This window comes from Tenrec ecaudatus, chromosome 18, assembly GCF_050624435.1.
Source record: "Tenrec ecaudatus isolate mTenEca1 chromosome 18, mTenEca1.hap1, whole genome shotgun sequence".
In the NCBI taxonomy this organism is placed as follows: Eukaryota; Metazoa; Chordata; class Mammalia; order Afrosoricida; family Tenrecidae; genus Tenrec; species Tenrec ecaudatus.
Genome location: NC_134547.1, coordinates 58109403 through 58123231, shown reverse-complemented (window position 1 = coordinate 58123231; position 13829 = coordinate 58109403). Strand labels below are relative to the sequence as shown.

Genomic DNA, 13829 nt, shown 5'->3' with positions numbered 1-13829 from the left:
CAGACGTGACATTCTTGAGTTTCTCTCTGTCTTGGGAAGAGATGTTTTACGCACAGAAGTGTCACCGCTTCCTGACTGACATCATCCTAGATTCCATCAGACAAAAGGACCCCAAAACTGTCACAGCCAAGGTGGTGTCCCTGGCCAACCGCCTGTGGGTATGTGACACAGGGCTCTGGCCTCCACCGTGCCCCAAGGAAATGTAGCAAGACCAGAGGAAGCAGGGGCAGAAGGGTGGCAGGAAGGCAGGGCAGCTGCACTTGGGGTGAACCCGGTCCGGGGGAAGATTTGGGGTGTCCCTGCCTCCAAGCAGAGGACTCCTGCGGGACCAGGTGTGGTGCTGCATGCTCCTGCTTGCTGGGCAGCTGCCCCGACCCTGCCTGACCACGGGCTTTCTGCAGAGTCTACACATGAGCCCGAAGCAATTCGTGGTGGACCTGCTGGCCATCGCTGGCTTCAAGGATGACCGGCACACCCAGGAGCGCCTGTACAGCTGGGTGGAGGTAAGGCCCTGCCGCCCCACCCCCCTGGGCACAGCAGCCTAAGGGGCCTGCCCCCAGCTGAGCCAGGGCTACCCAGGAACCCTGGTAGGAGTCCAGGCTGGGTCCTGAAGGCAGGAGGGGATCCGTCCATGTTGGATCTCAGTCTTCCAGCCCCCAATTCCAGGTCGTTTCCCACTGCCGAGTCCCCCCTGTGCGTCATCCCTCACACTGGGTCTGCTCTTGGGGAAGCAGACTGGGGGTGAGGGGGGGATGGGGAGAGGAGGGGGTGTCGCTTCCGGCCTTCCCCACCAGGGGGACCCACGCCACCTTTTTAGCCATGGCCTCCCTTGAGCCCTCGCCAGTCTGAGCTGCCCAGACCAGTGGTGGGCACAGAGGGATGGCCGTGTTGGCTAGCTCTGGATCCCTTAAGCCACGTTTGGGGTTAGGGGTTGTGGTTTGGCACGGTAGGTGGAGAGGGAGCATGGTGGCACCCCAGCAGTCAGGAGTCCCAGAACCTCCTGCCCTCACTGCACTCATCCAGGGGTAGCACACCCGCCTGCTGGGCCCCTGGTTCACTCTGCACAGGTCCCTGGGCCTTGGAACCACAGGCCTCGGGGGGAAGGCAGGATGCTGAGAACATCACCCATCTACCCTATGTGAGGTGGCCAGTGGCTGAGGCTAAGACAGGTCTTCCTTCCAGCTCACGCTGCCTTTTGCCCGGAAATACGGCCGCTGTGTGGACCTGCTCATCCAGAGGGGCCTGTCTCGGTCTGTCTCCTACTCCATCCTGAGCAAGTACCTACAAGAGGGCTAGATGCCGGCCCTGCAGACAGCCCACCTCTCCCCTTACGGGCCCTTCCTTTTAACCTCCCACAAAGCACATGACTGCCCCGAGGTGCACATCAACCTACTTTTTATTGTAAACAAATAAAGTGTTAACCACAAGTGCGGCCTGACTCCCTCTCCCAGGCGCCAGAGACCTGCCAACGAGAAAGGCCTGTTTTAACAACAACTCCAAGTGAAAGCTATTCCAAGGGCACGGAGTCCCAATAACCCAACAGACTCAGGAGAAATGGGGCTAAGCTGGGGCACGACCCACGGGTTGGGCTGAGAGGCAACTGCGAAGAGCCTGCCTGGGACCCCCGTCAGCCCAGGCGGAGGAACCCAGCTCAAGCCATGAGAGGGAGGGGCGCCAGAAGAGGGCCTGGGACAAGGGACGGACGGGGATGGGGTGGGGGTAGGGGTGTCATCAGCCATCTTTAGAAGGGAAGGTGGTGGGTGCACTCCAACTTGCTCGCAGAGGCCCTGCAGTGTGTCTGTCCAGAGGGCACCCGTATCAGGAAGGGGGGATGGCAGGGCTGCTCATGTGAGCTGCGGAAAGCCATCCTCTGGGGCCCCCGTCTTCGAGCCTGGGCTCACACCTGTGGGGGCAGTTGGGGCCTGCAGCTGAGGGTGCTGACCCCAGCTCGTCTCCACCTGCGGGAGGGCAGCAGAGACCCAGGCGGGGCAGAGGAGGAGCTGTGAGCGAGGTACTCACGAGGCCTGGCCGGACACACAGCTGCTGTCGGAACCACTGGAGCCGCTGGCTGACGGGCACTGAGACGAGACCTCGGAGTCCTCGGGCGCTAGGGAAGACAGGTGGGTGGGCTGCTGGCCAGGAGGCGCAGGCCCCAGGCGGTGGCCTCCCACCAGAGCCCAGACATACTCAGAGAGGGCTGGCTGCCCAGCTCTGCCTCAGCCTCCAGGACGGCTTCCTCGGGGAAGTTGGGGGGATACAGTGGCCAGCGGAGGCCCTGAAGAGCTGGGTCTCTGTAGAGGTGCAGGTTGAGGGGCCCCAGCACAGAGGAGGAGGCAGGGTCTCCAGGAAGTGGGTCGGAGCCCCCCAGGTAGGGGCTGTCATCAAGTGGAGCCACAGCAATGGAGGCCCGAGAGCGAACGTCTGGGTCAGAGAGAAGGTCTGCTTGGGACAGGCTGGCACCCAGCCCGCCGGGTCCTGGGAGGGCTCTCCTGCCGGTCTCCCCCCCCCCACCCCCACCCAAGGCTGCCCTCTACCTCGGCCCTTGAGGACATAGTTGATGGTGCGATCGCTGATAGCCTCCTCGCTGGGCGCCAGGTCCCAGAAGGGCTTGTTCCCCACACCCATGGACACCATCTCGGCCAGGCGTACCTCTGGGTGGACAGTGGGCGTGAGGTAGGCCCCCTCCTGCCCCCTGCTCAAAGGAGACTGCCCCAGGCCCCCTGCCTGAGTGTGTCCTGCCCCTGCCTCCCTCCTCCCACCTCCACTTGTAAAGATGGGACAGTCAGAGCCTGGCCGACGGTCGCCCCCTGCTGGCGGCTGCTGCCTTCTGGTGCCCCTGTGCAGATGGACGGGACCCACCCTTGTTGTGGACGGCCTGCCTCCAGAGCAGGCGGGAGATGTCGGTGGTCCAGGCCTCCTTGGTGGCCGAGCTGGTGGCCTGCAGTACAAAGGTGTCCCTGGCCTTGCGCCGGCGGAACCAAATCTCAAAGCGTAGGTTGCCGTCCCCACAGCTCTCAGTCAGGCCGAGGTCCGCCATCTGGTGGGGGTGGGGAGCATGGAGCTTGAAAAAGCTCGAGGGTGCAGGACCAGGGCCAGGTTAGGGGCTCACCTTGAAGGAGCGCTTGTAGGTGAATGTGTCGATGCCAGTGGGCCCGTGGCGAGGCTTGCTGAAAAGCAGCAGCTCCTCAAAGAGGAAGACGCGGCGCAGGGACCGGTGTCGCCCAGTGCGCACCGTGAACTCATCCTGCCGCACCAGCTGCCCCTGCTCCTTGAGGTTCACCTGCCGAGAGAGGCGGAGCCCGTGGGGGTCAGCCCGCTCCCACAACTCCCTCCCGCACCTGACAGGCTGGCAGTCCCAGACAACTCACACCCCAGCCCTGGAAGGGTCGACCGGCCCCCCAAGCCCCCCGCACCCGACTGGGCGCAGTCCGAGAGAACTCACGTCGCAGCCCTGGAGGGCATCCATGGCCAGCAGGTCGTTGCCGTGTCGCAGCTGGAAGCGCACGAGGCTCTGGGCGGCCCTCAGGGCCCCGAGCTCTGGCACCGGCCCCCCGCAGGCCCGGGCCAGCTCCTGCAGCAGCAGGGCGTACTTGCCCATGCGCTGGATGGGCTTCAGTAGGTACGAGGCCAGGTCCAGGCGGTCCCCCAGCGCTTGTTGCTTATCCTGCAGGAGCAGGGGAGCCGTCAGAGGCTACAGTGCCCACCCCCACCCCCATGTCCTGCTCCCCAGGGCCTGGTCTGCCTACCTTGAAGAAAGCGTGGCCGTAGCTGGTCATCAGGGTGTCAGAGCAAGGCTTGTTCTTGCTGTAGAGTGCATACATCCCGAACTGCACCCTCTGTGGAGACAGATGGGGGAGGGAGGGGCCTGCTCCCAGCTGGAGCCCACCAAGACGCCTCCCAGGAGAGACAGGTCTGATGAGAGGGCATGTGCCAGCAGGTCTCCTGGGGCCCAGCCTGGACTGCCCCTTCATGGCTCTGAGGGGGCTTTCTGACTGCAGGTCACTCAGCCCGGTCATCCCTGCTCTGCCCACTCAGCGAGGGCTGGCTCTCCCCGCCGCGATCCTGCCACCCCGTGCCTCCTTTCTGATGTGATAGGACACTCCCATTCTTCGGCTCAAATGGCCTCCTCACAAATAAATGCCTTCTCTAACTGCTCCCCAAAGTGGGGCACTGCCCTGCCGGCCCCTCACCGCCAGCTCCTGCAGACGCCCCTCCCACCCTCCCGGCCCAGGCTACCAGTCTGGGAATGCCCTCAGTCATTGCAATGTCCTTCCTGCTTTGACACCCAAAGGGTCGGGAGCCTTGCCTGTCTCACCCACAGCTAGGCCCCAGCCCAGCACCATGTCTGTGTCCACAGCTCATCACTGAGGGGGCAGAATCAGCTGTGGGTCTCGAGACCCAAGGGGCTTACATGGCGCAGGAAGGCGTAGGCCACTCGGGGTGGGTGCCGGGTACAGGCCTCCAGCTCCCGCAGGAAGAAATGGCGGTGGAAGTCCCGTAGCTTCTCCAAGTTGCCAAAGAGGTGGGCTCGCTGGCCACGGAGGCCCTGGGGCACATCGGGCCGGTCCAGCTCCGGGGAGTAGTTCTCCAGGGTGTAGTCAAGGGCGCGGACATACTCCCGCTCTGTGGACACCAGCTCTGCCAGAACCAGCTGTAGCCTGCCAGGAAGGAGGAGTTAGGGCTCAGGGCGCCCCCATTGGCCACTGCCCTCCTTGCCCTGCCCACTGCCTGCACCTGCTGGGACTCCTGGTGTCAGTGCTGCCTGGCAGAGGCTCAGCGGGGGACACCCCAGGAGGGATGCCACCTCCAGCCTCTGGTCCATGGCAGGCTGCTGCAGTGGTGGCATGGAGGCAGTGGTGGGCAGACTCCCTGAGGCCCAGGCCCAGATTGCGATCAAAGCTGTAGGCCTTCCTCAGGGGAGGGGTGGCAGGGGCCGCAAGCTCCCTGCTGGCACACAGACTGCTTCTGCTGCCCGCCGGGGGCTTCTTCAGAGCAGCCTCAAGCTTCTGGTCCAGTGCCAACCAGGTGTCCTGGCACCGTGCCCAGGCCCAGCGACACTCCTGGCGGATGCCCTCTGAGCCCAGCCCTGTGGCCAGGGCCCACATCTTGCGGAAGTGAGCAGGAGGCAGGTCAGGGTGCCTGGTCCAGTGCAGCTGCAGCTGTTGTAGCACGACGCCCGGGGACTCCAGCTCCAGCTCTGCCAGCACACGCTGCCCCTCCTCGGCCCACGTTGAGGCCTGCAACACCAAGGCCAGGGGCTGAGGGCGAGGCCCTGGCTCACCCCGCAGGCTACCAGCCCGGCCACAGCCCCTGGGACAGGACAGACATAGGAGGACAGCGAATGGGGAGGCCCTCTGGCCTCCTGCAGCCAAGGGCAGGGACAGACAGGGGCCCGCACCCACCTGCTTGAATAAATGCACTAGCCTCTCAGCATCTGCCAGTCGCTGGCGCCGCTGGGACAAAGCCCTGGAGAATGCAGTCAACTGGGCTTGCAGAGCCAGGAAGCGGGCCCCAGGGGCGCCCAGGTCAGCCTCCTGCCAGCCAGCCAGTGGCTGCAAAGCCTTCTCCCCTCGCCTGATCTGCTCCTGGGGGCAGAGACTGGGCTCAGCCGGCCAGCCCCCAGGCCCGGGCTTGTTCACTGACATGGATTTCAACAGTCAAGTCTCTGCCCCAAAGCTCTCTCCCCCTCCTATCCTCACCACAGACAGACAGAAAGGCCTGTCCTGTCACCAGCAGCTACTGCTGCTCCATCCCAGCTCCCTTCGGTTCTCAGTCCTCTCTCCGGGCTCCTGACATCGTCCTGCTCTCCTGACTTTTCTGCTCCTCCTCTGGGGGCTCACCTGACACCCCCATCCCAAGGTGAACTTGTGTGGCCACAGGCCCACCTCCTTGTACTGATGATCCCCTGCCCCACCTCCCCCTGGATCTCCACAAGCCCTCCACCCCCACCATCCCTTACATTCCCTCAGTCATCTTAAGGACAACACCACACACACACACACACACACACACACACACACGACTTCTCTCCTGGCCACGCTCATCAAGGAACAGCACCCATTCGTTCATCTGAACTCCCTTTCCCGTCCTCTTCCGCCCATGGGTGCCACCACCCAATCACATCCATGGCCACAGCCAGCAACATTTGTACCTGGACTCGCTACATCCATTCTCCAAGTCATCATTGGCCCAGCAAGGAGGGCACTTGTGCTGGGCCTCGGCTGTGATCCCGGGCTTTCTCCCTGAAACCTTTCCCCTGCGCTCAGGATCGGAGAGCCCTTGGCAGGGCCAGGGATCTGACCCCGGGACATGTCTCCAGTCTCAGCACACCTGCCAGGCCTTCCCCTGCTCTGAATCGCCTCTTCCCTAGCCACCTCGTATCTCCTCGGGTACACACGCTGCCTCCTCTCACAGGACCGTTGCACCCACCCCCTTCAGCCTAGAAAGTTTCCCAGTCCCAGCCCTCTTTGCCCTGGTTGACCCCAACCTCTCCTAAACTGTGGACCGGAAACATAACCAACATTGTTCTAAAGCGTTTTCCCCAGACCGCCTGCCCCAGTGCCCCCTGGGGTCAGGTGACATTCGGCAGAGCCTCTGGTGGAGCTGCTCGCCTAAGCACTGGCCTGTGCTGGCAAACACACACGTGTGACAGGGACCCTTGATTCCAGCTGACCTCCTCTGCTGGACTGCCAGTTCTCAAGAGTGCGCACAGCAGGGGGTGGGGAGGCTCTGCTTTCACCCCTCTGCCTCCCCGGCCCCATCCCCAACCCCTGTGGAGACTACAAGTGCCCATTCACCTGGGCAGCCTGGTCCAGCGTCTGGAAAGGGCCAAGGGCCTGGAGCAGCAGGTCCAGTGACGCTGAGGCTGGCTCCTCCAGGGCTGGCCAGCCCACCTGCTGCAGCCACTCCTCAACCTGGAGGAGCACAAGCCGGAGATGGTGGGAGGCCCAGGTGGGAGCAGGCCTGAAATCCAGGGCAGGGCCTGGCCTGGCGGGGAAGACCCACCTGGCGGAGGTCATCCTCCTGGGTCTCCAGCGTCTGAACCAACTCCAGAGCCTGGACTCGCCGGTTGCTCTGCCGGGTCAGTTGGTGCAGCAGTTCATCCACTTGGCCGTACAGCACCTCTGCCTCATCCACTGCTGGCCTGGTGCAGGGCACACAGGCTCAGGGCCCTTGCTTCAGCCCCCCCACCCCCCACCCCCGGCCCAGTGCTGATGCCTTGGCCAGGGATGCTGTGGGCTGGGCAGGGGCAAGGTCTGAAGGCTGGGTTAGCACCCACCTGTAGTCAGGGCTCAAGGCCGCCTCTGAGGACTCCTGCTTCAGCCAGGCCAGCTCCAAGCCCCCCTGGCACTGGAGCCACGCCAGCCGTGGTGAGTCCAGCACCTGCTGCATCAGGACGCGTGCCTGCCGCAGCAGCTGGTTCACGTCCTGAGGACAACAGGCGGGGGTGGCCATGGGTGGAGCAGGAGAGAGGCAGGGTGCACTCAGAGGGGGTTTGGGGGAGGAGACAATTACCCCAGACTCCTGTGGCTGGGATTCCGCCTTCATGCTCTCGACAGCCCTCTGGAGCAGGTCACAAGTTGCCTGGCAGTTCTGCAGCAGGGCTTCTAGGTGCTGTGAGCAGGAGGCAGGCCTAACCAGGCAGCCTGAGCACCAGGCCACGGCAGCCAGTTCTGCCCTGCTCAGCCCAGCCCAGGGCAGCACCTCTGCAGGCCCAGCTTGCCTGCACCCCCAACCCTGGCCCACCCAGCACACTGACCATCCGGAAGTCTAGCCAGGCCTGGTGGCAGTAATGCAGGCCTCCACCCAGCGGAGCGGGCAGCCCTGGGGTGGGGATGCGTGTCAGCAAGCTCTGGTCAGAGAGGACCTGCTCCAACTGTAGGAGAAGGCAGTGATGTGACCTTGGCCAGGTGGTCGCCAGGAATGCCACACACCCCTCTGTCCCACCTCTGGAGGTACCTGCAGCCCAGAGGGCACCTCCTCCGGCATCTCTCCCATCAGCAGCACCTGGTGCACGGACCCTGGCGCAGCTTCCTGCAAGGAATCTGGGCTCAGCTTGGCCTGCACTGCAGAAGAACTCTGGCCAGGTGGGGGCAGCCACCATCCTGTGCTCACCTGCAGCTGGCTAAGCCCCCAGAAAAGGGAAGTGGTTGGGGAGCAACGGCGGGCGTCCACCAGCACGGTCAGCCCCAGGGCCTGGACTTCGGACCTAGGGGCAGGCTTTATTCAGGATGGGTCCCCAGGGCCCTGCACCTCCCCGTGGCATCCCCTGGCCCATTCCCTCAACCTGGGGATGTTCCGAAGGTAGAGCAGGAGGCGGACGAGCTCATGACTGCTGCTCTTGGGGAGAAGCCAGGCTGGGCTGTAGGCACACAGAAGCAGCACCGCCCGGCCTTCTGCATCCCGAGTTCCTGCGGGGAGGAGGCTGTGAACACCCACCCACCCAGTGAAGTCGGTCTGACCCCACCTCCTCTGGTCCCTTCTCCACTACCTGGCAGGGTGGCCATGGCACTGGCCAACAGCTCAAAATCCAGGTCTTGGGCCAGGAGGCAGTCCGTGGGCTTGGGGGAACTGGAACTGGTGGGATCTTGGAGAAGGAAACTGGTGGGTCAGCATTGGGCCACCTGCCCAAAGGTCCTGCCCTAGAGGCAGTAGAGTCAGTCCACCCACCAGGGCCATCAATTTGACTCAAATTCTCATCCCATTCAGGGCTTCTGAGGCAGTAAATCTTTATGGGAGCAGACAGCCTCCTCTTTCTCCTGTGGAGTGCCTGGTGAGTCTGAACCGCTGACCTTGTGGTTAGCAGTCCAACCCTTACCCAACAGCATCACCAGGGCTCCCATGAACAGGGGTGGAGCGTCCCATGTTGCATGAACCCCTTCCAGCAGCCGGAGTTGCTTCCTGGCCGTCTCTGTGTGCTCCAGCCTGGCTCACCTGTCTCCTGCAGCTCCAATGGCGTCTCTGGCAAAGGGTCCACAGGGTCTCTGTCCAAGTCCTCAGGGCCCACGCTGGCTTCCACTATCTTATCTGCAGCCGGTTCCCTTGTCAAGTCTGCCCCTTGGGTGACACTCCCACCCTCTCCCAGGTTGAGGTGGGAGGACACGGGGCCAGCAGGCCTCTCCATCCCTGGCAGGGCTGGCTCCTCCCGTTGTCCGCCTGCACCATGAGGGCCATCCCGGCTCCCATCTGCAGCCACCAGTTCTGGGAGTGTCTGAAGGGCCCCAGACAGAGGGCTGCCTGGTAGCCCTTCCCCCTGAGCTTGCCCTGAGGGTGGACTTGGGGCGCTGGGGTCCTTAGCCTCCCTGCAGGGGGTGGGCACCTCCTCATCCCAGGCCTCCGTGAAACTACACACTGCGAATCTCCAGTCGGTGGCATGGCCCCGGGAGTCCCGGGCCTCCTCCCCGGTCTCCAGGGAGCGTTCCATCCACCCCTCCCTGAGGATGGGCCTGCTCAGGGCCAAGCGCGGTGAAGATGGCTGGGTAGACAGGCCTCTTCCCCGGGCAACGCTGGTGGGCACTGCGCAGACCTGGGGGCGAGGAGCCCATCAGGCACCGCCGTCCGCGCGCACGTGGGGGTCGCACGTCCGGCCACGCTGGGCGGGCCCCTGCCCACGGGTCCCCGCACCGACCTGGGCGCGACAGCACCGCGTGCGCCCGCTCCCGCCGCCTTCGCCCGGCTCCCGCCCGGCCTGACACGCCGCGGGGAACCGGGGACAAAGGGAGCCCTCGAACGGAGCGTCTGCCCGCGGCCTCGACGGCGGGTACAGCGCGGCCCGCCCGGCGCCCACGAGCGCCGCCTCCTGGCGCAGAGACGCCGCGCCGCGCCGCAGCGCCCCCTGGAGGCCGGAGGCCGCGGCCGCAGCCCCGCGCGCGTCCCGACGGATGGCGGCGGCCCGGCTCCACCCACCTCCCCGCGGGGCTCGCCGCCTTTCCACGTTCCACCTCGGCTTCCCCGTCGCTGGAAAGGGGCAGCGAGCCCTGGCCGTGCCACCCGTGGACACTGGTCTTCCGCTGGGGACGGCGGTGTAGGTAGGGGCTCGTGGGTGGGCCCGAGAGCTTGCAGGGGCTTCCGCTCTAGAAGGCGCCCCGGGGAGGCTTGGTGCCCACTGGGCCGGGGCAATGACCAGCCTCCTTCAGCAAGACATACCCGCCGCCGTGGAGCGGATGCCCACTCAAACAACGAGGACCAGCTAAAGCCCCCTTTCCCCTCATGGCCCCCACATCCAGTCAGATGTGGGTTCAAGATCGCCGGGGAGCTCCTAGAGTGAGAACCTGCCCCCACCCCCCGCCGAGTTCAGAGCTGCTAGGAGCATCTTCATGGAGGGAGGGGGCGACTGCAGCCTCCATCTTCCTTTCAGACAGCGAGCGCAGGCACCATGAGACTCAGGGGGGCTCACGATGGAATGGAGCCTGGGGGAGGGGCAGGGAGGCTAGGGGGGCTGGGCTGACCCTTTTCACCACCCCATCCACCCAACATCCAAAGCCCAGTCCAGAGGCACTCCAGCACTTACCTGCTGGGAGAGCTCCCACAAAGCTCTTCTCTTTGAACTTCACCCTGCTCACCTATGAAAGAGAAAGCCATTCCTTCTGCCTGGCCTGCCCACCATGGGGTGCCACATTGCCCACTGGCTGCCCGCGTGGGCGGTGCAGCTTCTAGCCCTCCTCCCCCCTTCACTCTCCACACTGGTGAAGTCACTTGGATAAATGACTGGTCAGAGCCTTCTCCGTTCTAAGATTTTGGGGTCCCTTAAGGGCACCCAGCCTGGCCTGACAGTCCCCCAGTTTTGTGGGAGGCTGTGGGAAAGTTGGCGGGGTGGCCAGGAGAAGGCGCTATGCCCCGCGCAAAGTCCAGATCCTGGCAGAGCCAGCCGAGGGGGAGGTGACAGTGGGGATAATGGCTTCCTTTGGCTCTAAGACAGGCACCTCCTTCAAGAGCCCAGGGTGGCTGCTGCAGGATAAGCGGAACAGGCACTGTGGGGCCAACAGCACCCTCACCCAGCACCCATGTCAGCAGGCAGAGTCCACACTCGTAGGGGTGCTACCCAGGAGCCTCCTTCACAACCTGGTCTCACTTCAAGAAAGGAGCCTCCGTGTCTCATTCCAGCTCACCCCCCAGCCCAAGTGCCCTCCCCTCCTCTGAGCTACAGTCAGCAACTGGACCCCCCCTAGCCCTCCCAGCTCTGCCAGAGCCACCCCCTTGAGTCACCATCTCCTGCTCCCCCTCCCTCTCCCTTCATGACTGTCCACTGGCAGGCCCCCCTGGGAGCCCTAAGAGCCAACAGGGACACACACACACACACACACACACACACTCCTCCCAGAGCCAGAGGCCATAGCTGATGTGGGCTCCCTGGCACAGGCTGATGGAAATAGGCACAGGGGCCCTGGGACAGAGGCAGGGCCGGGCCCAGGTCTCCACCTCATGAAAACAGACACGATGTGGTGTCCACAGGACTGATGCAGAAGGGGCTCAGACTGGGACCCAGACCCCCTCCCTGAGAGACACCACCCCCCACTCAGTGAGCTAAGGTGAACCAGAGGTGCAAATGGAGACCAGTTCCCGGGCAGACAGCTGCAGGGTATTTGGCTCTGGGGCAGGAAAGCTGCACTTAGCAATGGGGCAGACGGGCTGAGGCCGGGTTGGGACAGCAGCAGGGGACTGGGCCCAGAGCTGGCCCGGCCAGCCGACCACAGTCGACTCTGTGGGCTGAGCTTGCAAGACTGAGATGTGACTCATGGGGCCCCTCTCTGCGGTTCTCCTGGCAGGAGCATCTGCACACAACAGCCTTTTCCACTGAGATCATGCACAGGGTCGGCCTGCTCTCCTGCCCCTGCCCCTAACAGCCCTCAGCCTCCCTCGCCCTTGGCACCAGGCAGCAGTCAGAAATAAAGGGTGGGGGGGAGGGCTCTGTGATGAGACACCTGGCCCCCTGGGGTCCCAACAGTGTTCGTGACAATACTTCAGATTTTCCATCTGTGGCCTTACTCGAGTCTGGGTCCCTCCGTACGGCGTTCCTGGGCCCTTCCATCTGGCATCTGGAGGCCTGCCTTCCTGTCCAGCACCCAACAGTGAGCGGTTAGCCTGGCAAACCAATACCTGACAAGTCTTGTGTCACATTGCCCTTCTTAGAATGCCCATGCCCCCCTCCTCCAAGACCTAGAAAGCAGTTGACCTGGGAGCATGGTGGGTCACAAGTGGACTACGAACTGCATGTTCAGCGGTTCAAACTCCGCCAGCCACTCCATGGGAGAAAGGCAGCCTGCTCTCCTAAAGATTTACAGCCTTGGAAACCCCAGGGAGCAGTTCAACCCTGTCCTTTTGTGTCGCTATGATCATGAGTTGGAATCCAAGGGCAGTGGGTTCCCCACCGGGGAGGCAGCATTGCCTTCATCAGCAAGTCTTCCCCACCCATCCCAGAGTGATGCTCTGCTCGCTCCCAGGGTGAGCTCCTGACTGGCTCCTGCCACTCACCTGCCTCCTTCCCCAGTCAGCCTGACTCTGACCTGCCCTCTCTGCCTGGCAGCCTCTCGGGGAGTCTGAGACTAAGGCCTGGGACTGGTGGCCTGTCCTCTCTAGCATCTGCTGTGCCCAGCTCCAGCCTGGCCATGTCCTCTGGACTCACGGGCAGAGGTCCTCCCACCCCCACTTCCCGCACACGTCGTCCATCTCCAGATTTTCTCCTCCCCCAGCCACCCTCCAGCTACACTCGGGCACCTGAAAGGGCATGACTGCTTTCGCCACCACCACCTCTGGCTCCTGGGCATCTCCAGAAATGTACAGGGTCCCCACCTCTCCCCAGCACCGCCTGCTGGTACTGGTGGTCATTCCCTCATGTACACACACACACACCCTACCTCTGACTACACACACCCTACCTGTGACTCCTCTTGAAGCCAGCCCAGGCCCTCTCAGCTCCCCTTAAAGGGCCCACAGCACCTTACAGGCTCCTTTGCCTCACAAACATTTATGACCTTTCATCTTGGGCCAGTCCCTGTAAGGGAATCGTCTGCTGTATTATTTAATTCTGGCGGCCACCTTAAAATAAACGCTGTTCCTGCCTCATGCTGAATAGGAGAACACAGAGGTCCTGGAGCTTGTCCAAGATGACGGAGCTGGTGACTGACACCTGGGGCCCAGACAGACTGCCAACTGGAAACCCCTGAGGGTGAAGCCTGGCTCAGTGGCTCACTGGCTCACTCACACTTTCCTCACACGCAACACAAGCCTGTGGTGACCCAGTTGGGAATCTTCCTGTCCTAAGAGTCTTTCTGGTCTACAGAGACAGTACTGGGTGGGGCGGGGGAGTGGTTACAAAGGATGCTGGGGGGGGGGCAGGAGTGGAGGTTAATGGGGAACGGGGTGGGGCTTATTTGGGAGTGGTGATAAAAATGCTTTATGGTGAGGGTCGGGTGGAGAGGGGGAACCGATTACAAGGCCCTTCATATAACCTCCCTGGGGGATGGACAACAGAAAAGTGGATGAAGGGAGATGGAGGATAGTGTAAAATATGACAAACTACTGCTAATTTATAAATTATCAAGGGTTCATGAGGGAAGGGGAGCAGGGAAGGAGGGGAAAAACTGAGGAGCTGATACCAAGGGCTCAAGCAGAAAGCAAATGTTTTGAGAATGATGATGGCAACAAATATGCTTGATACAATGGATGGATGGATGGATTGTGATAAGAGGTGTACAAGCCCCCAATAAAATGATTTTTTTTAATGCTTTGTTATGTAAGTTAAATCTTAATCATTTTGTGTGTGTTTGTTTCAGTCCTTCAGACACAGAGGGATGTGGATTCTGGGGCTGCGGGTGGAGAAGGTGGCGGGG

The 13829-nt window shown here is 62.8% G+C and overlaps 2 protein-coding genes across 5 annotated transcripts in view; one reads left to right on the top strand and one right to left on the bottom strand.

Annotated features, from left to right (window-relative positions):
* KCTD19 (potassium channel tetramerization domain containing 19) overlaps nt 1-1296 on the top strand; it is a 31042-nt gene extending 29746 nt beyond the window's left edge. The window contains exons 16-18 of the mRNA XM_075536722.1: nt 4-158; nt 402-503; nt 1183-1296. Of these exons, the coding sequence (XP_075392837.1) occupies nt 4-158; nt 402-503; nt 1183-1296 (371 nt within the window). The remainder of the gene's footprint in view (nt 1-3; nt 159-401; nt 504-1182) is intronic.
* An 82-nt stretch (nt 1297-1378) lies between these two features.
* On the bottom strand, nt 1379-11103 carry PLEKHG4 (pleckstrin homology and RhoGEF domain containing G4). 4 transcript variants are annotated; one of them, XM_075537221.1, is made up of 23 exons: nt 10923-11102; nt 10511-10562; nt 8935-9526; nt 8492-8587; nt 8288-8411; nt 8116-8209; nt 7960-8034; nt 7760-7876; nt 7516-7614; nt 7280-7428; nt 7006-7144; nt 6798-6914; nt 5403-5585; nt 4735-5237; nt 4412-4658; nt 3747-3836; nt 3443-3664; nt 3110-3280; nt 2860-3037; nt 2535-2651; nt 2188-2421; nt 2020-2107; nt 1379-1903 (listed from the first exon to the last, which is right to left on the bottom strand). In XM_075537221.1, the coding sequence occupies exons 3-23, from the start codon at nt 9422-9424 to the stop codon at nt 1819-1821; spliced, it is 3618 nt and encodes a 1205-aa protein (XP_075393336.1). In that variant the 5' UTR covers nt 9425-9526; nt 10511-10562; nt 10923-11102; the 3' UTR covers nt 1379-1818. The 4 variants fall into 4 exon arrangements, with proteins under 4 accessions (XP_075393336.1, XP_075393338.1, XP_075393339.1 ...); XM_075537223.1 differs by having other exon boundaries at nt 10995-11098; XM_075537224.1 differs by lacking the exon at nt 7760-7876 and having other exon boundaries at nt 10923-11103.
* Nucleotides 11104-13829: the final 2726 nt, after the last annotated feature.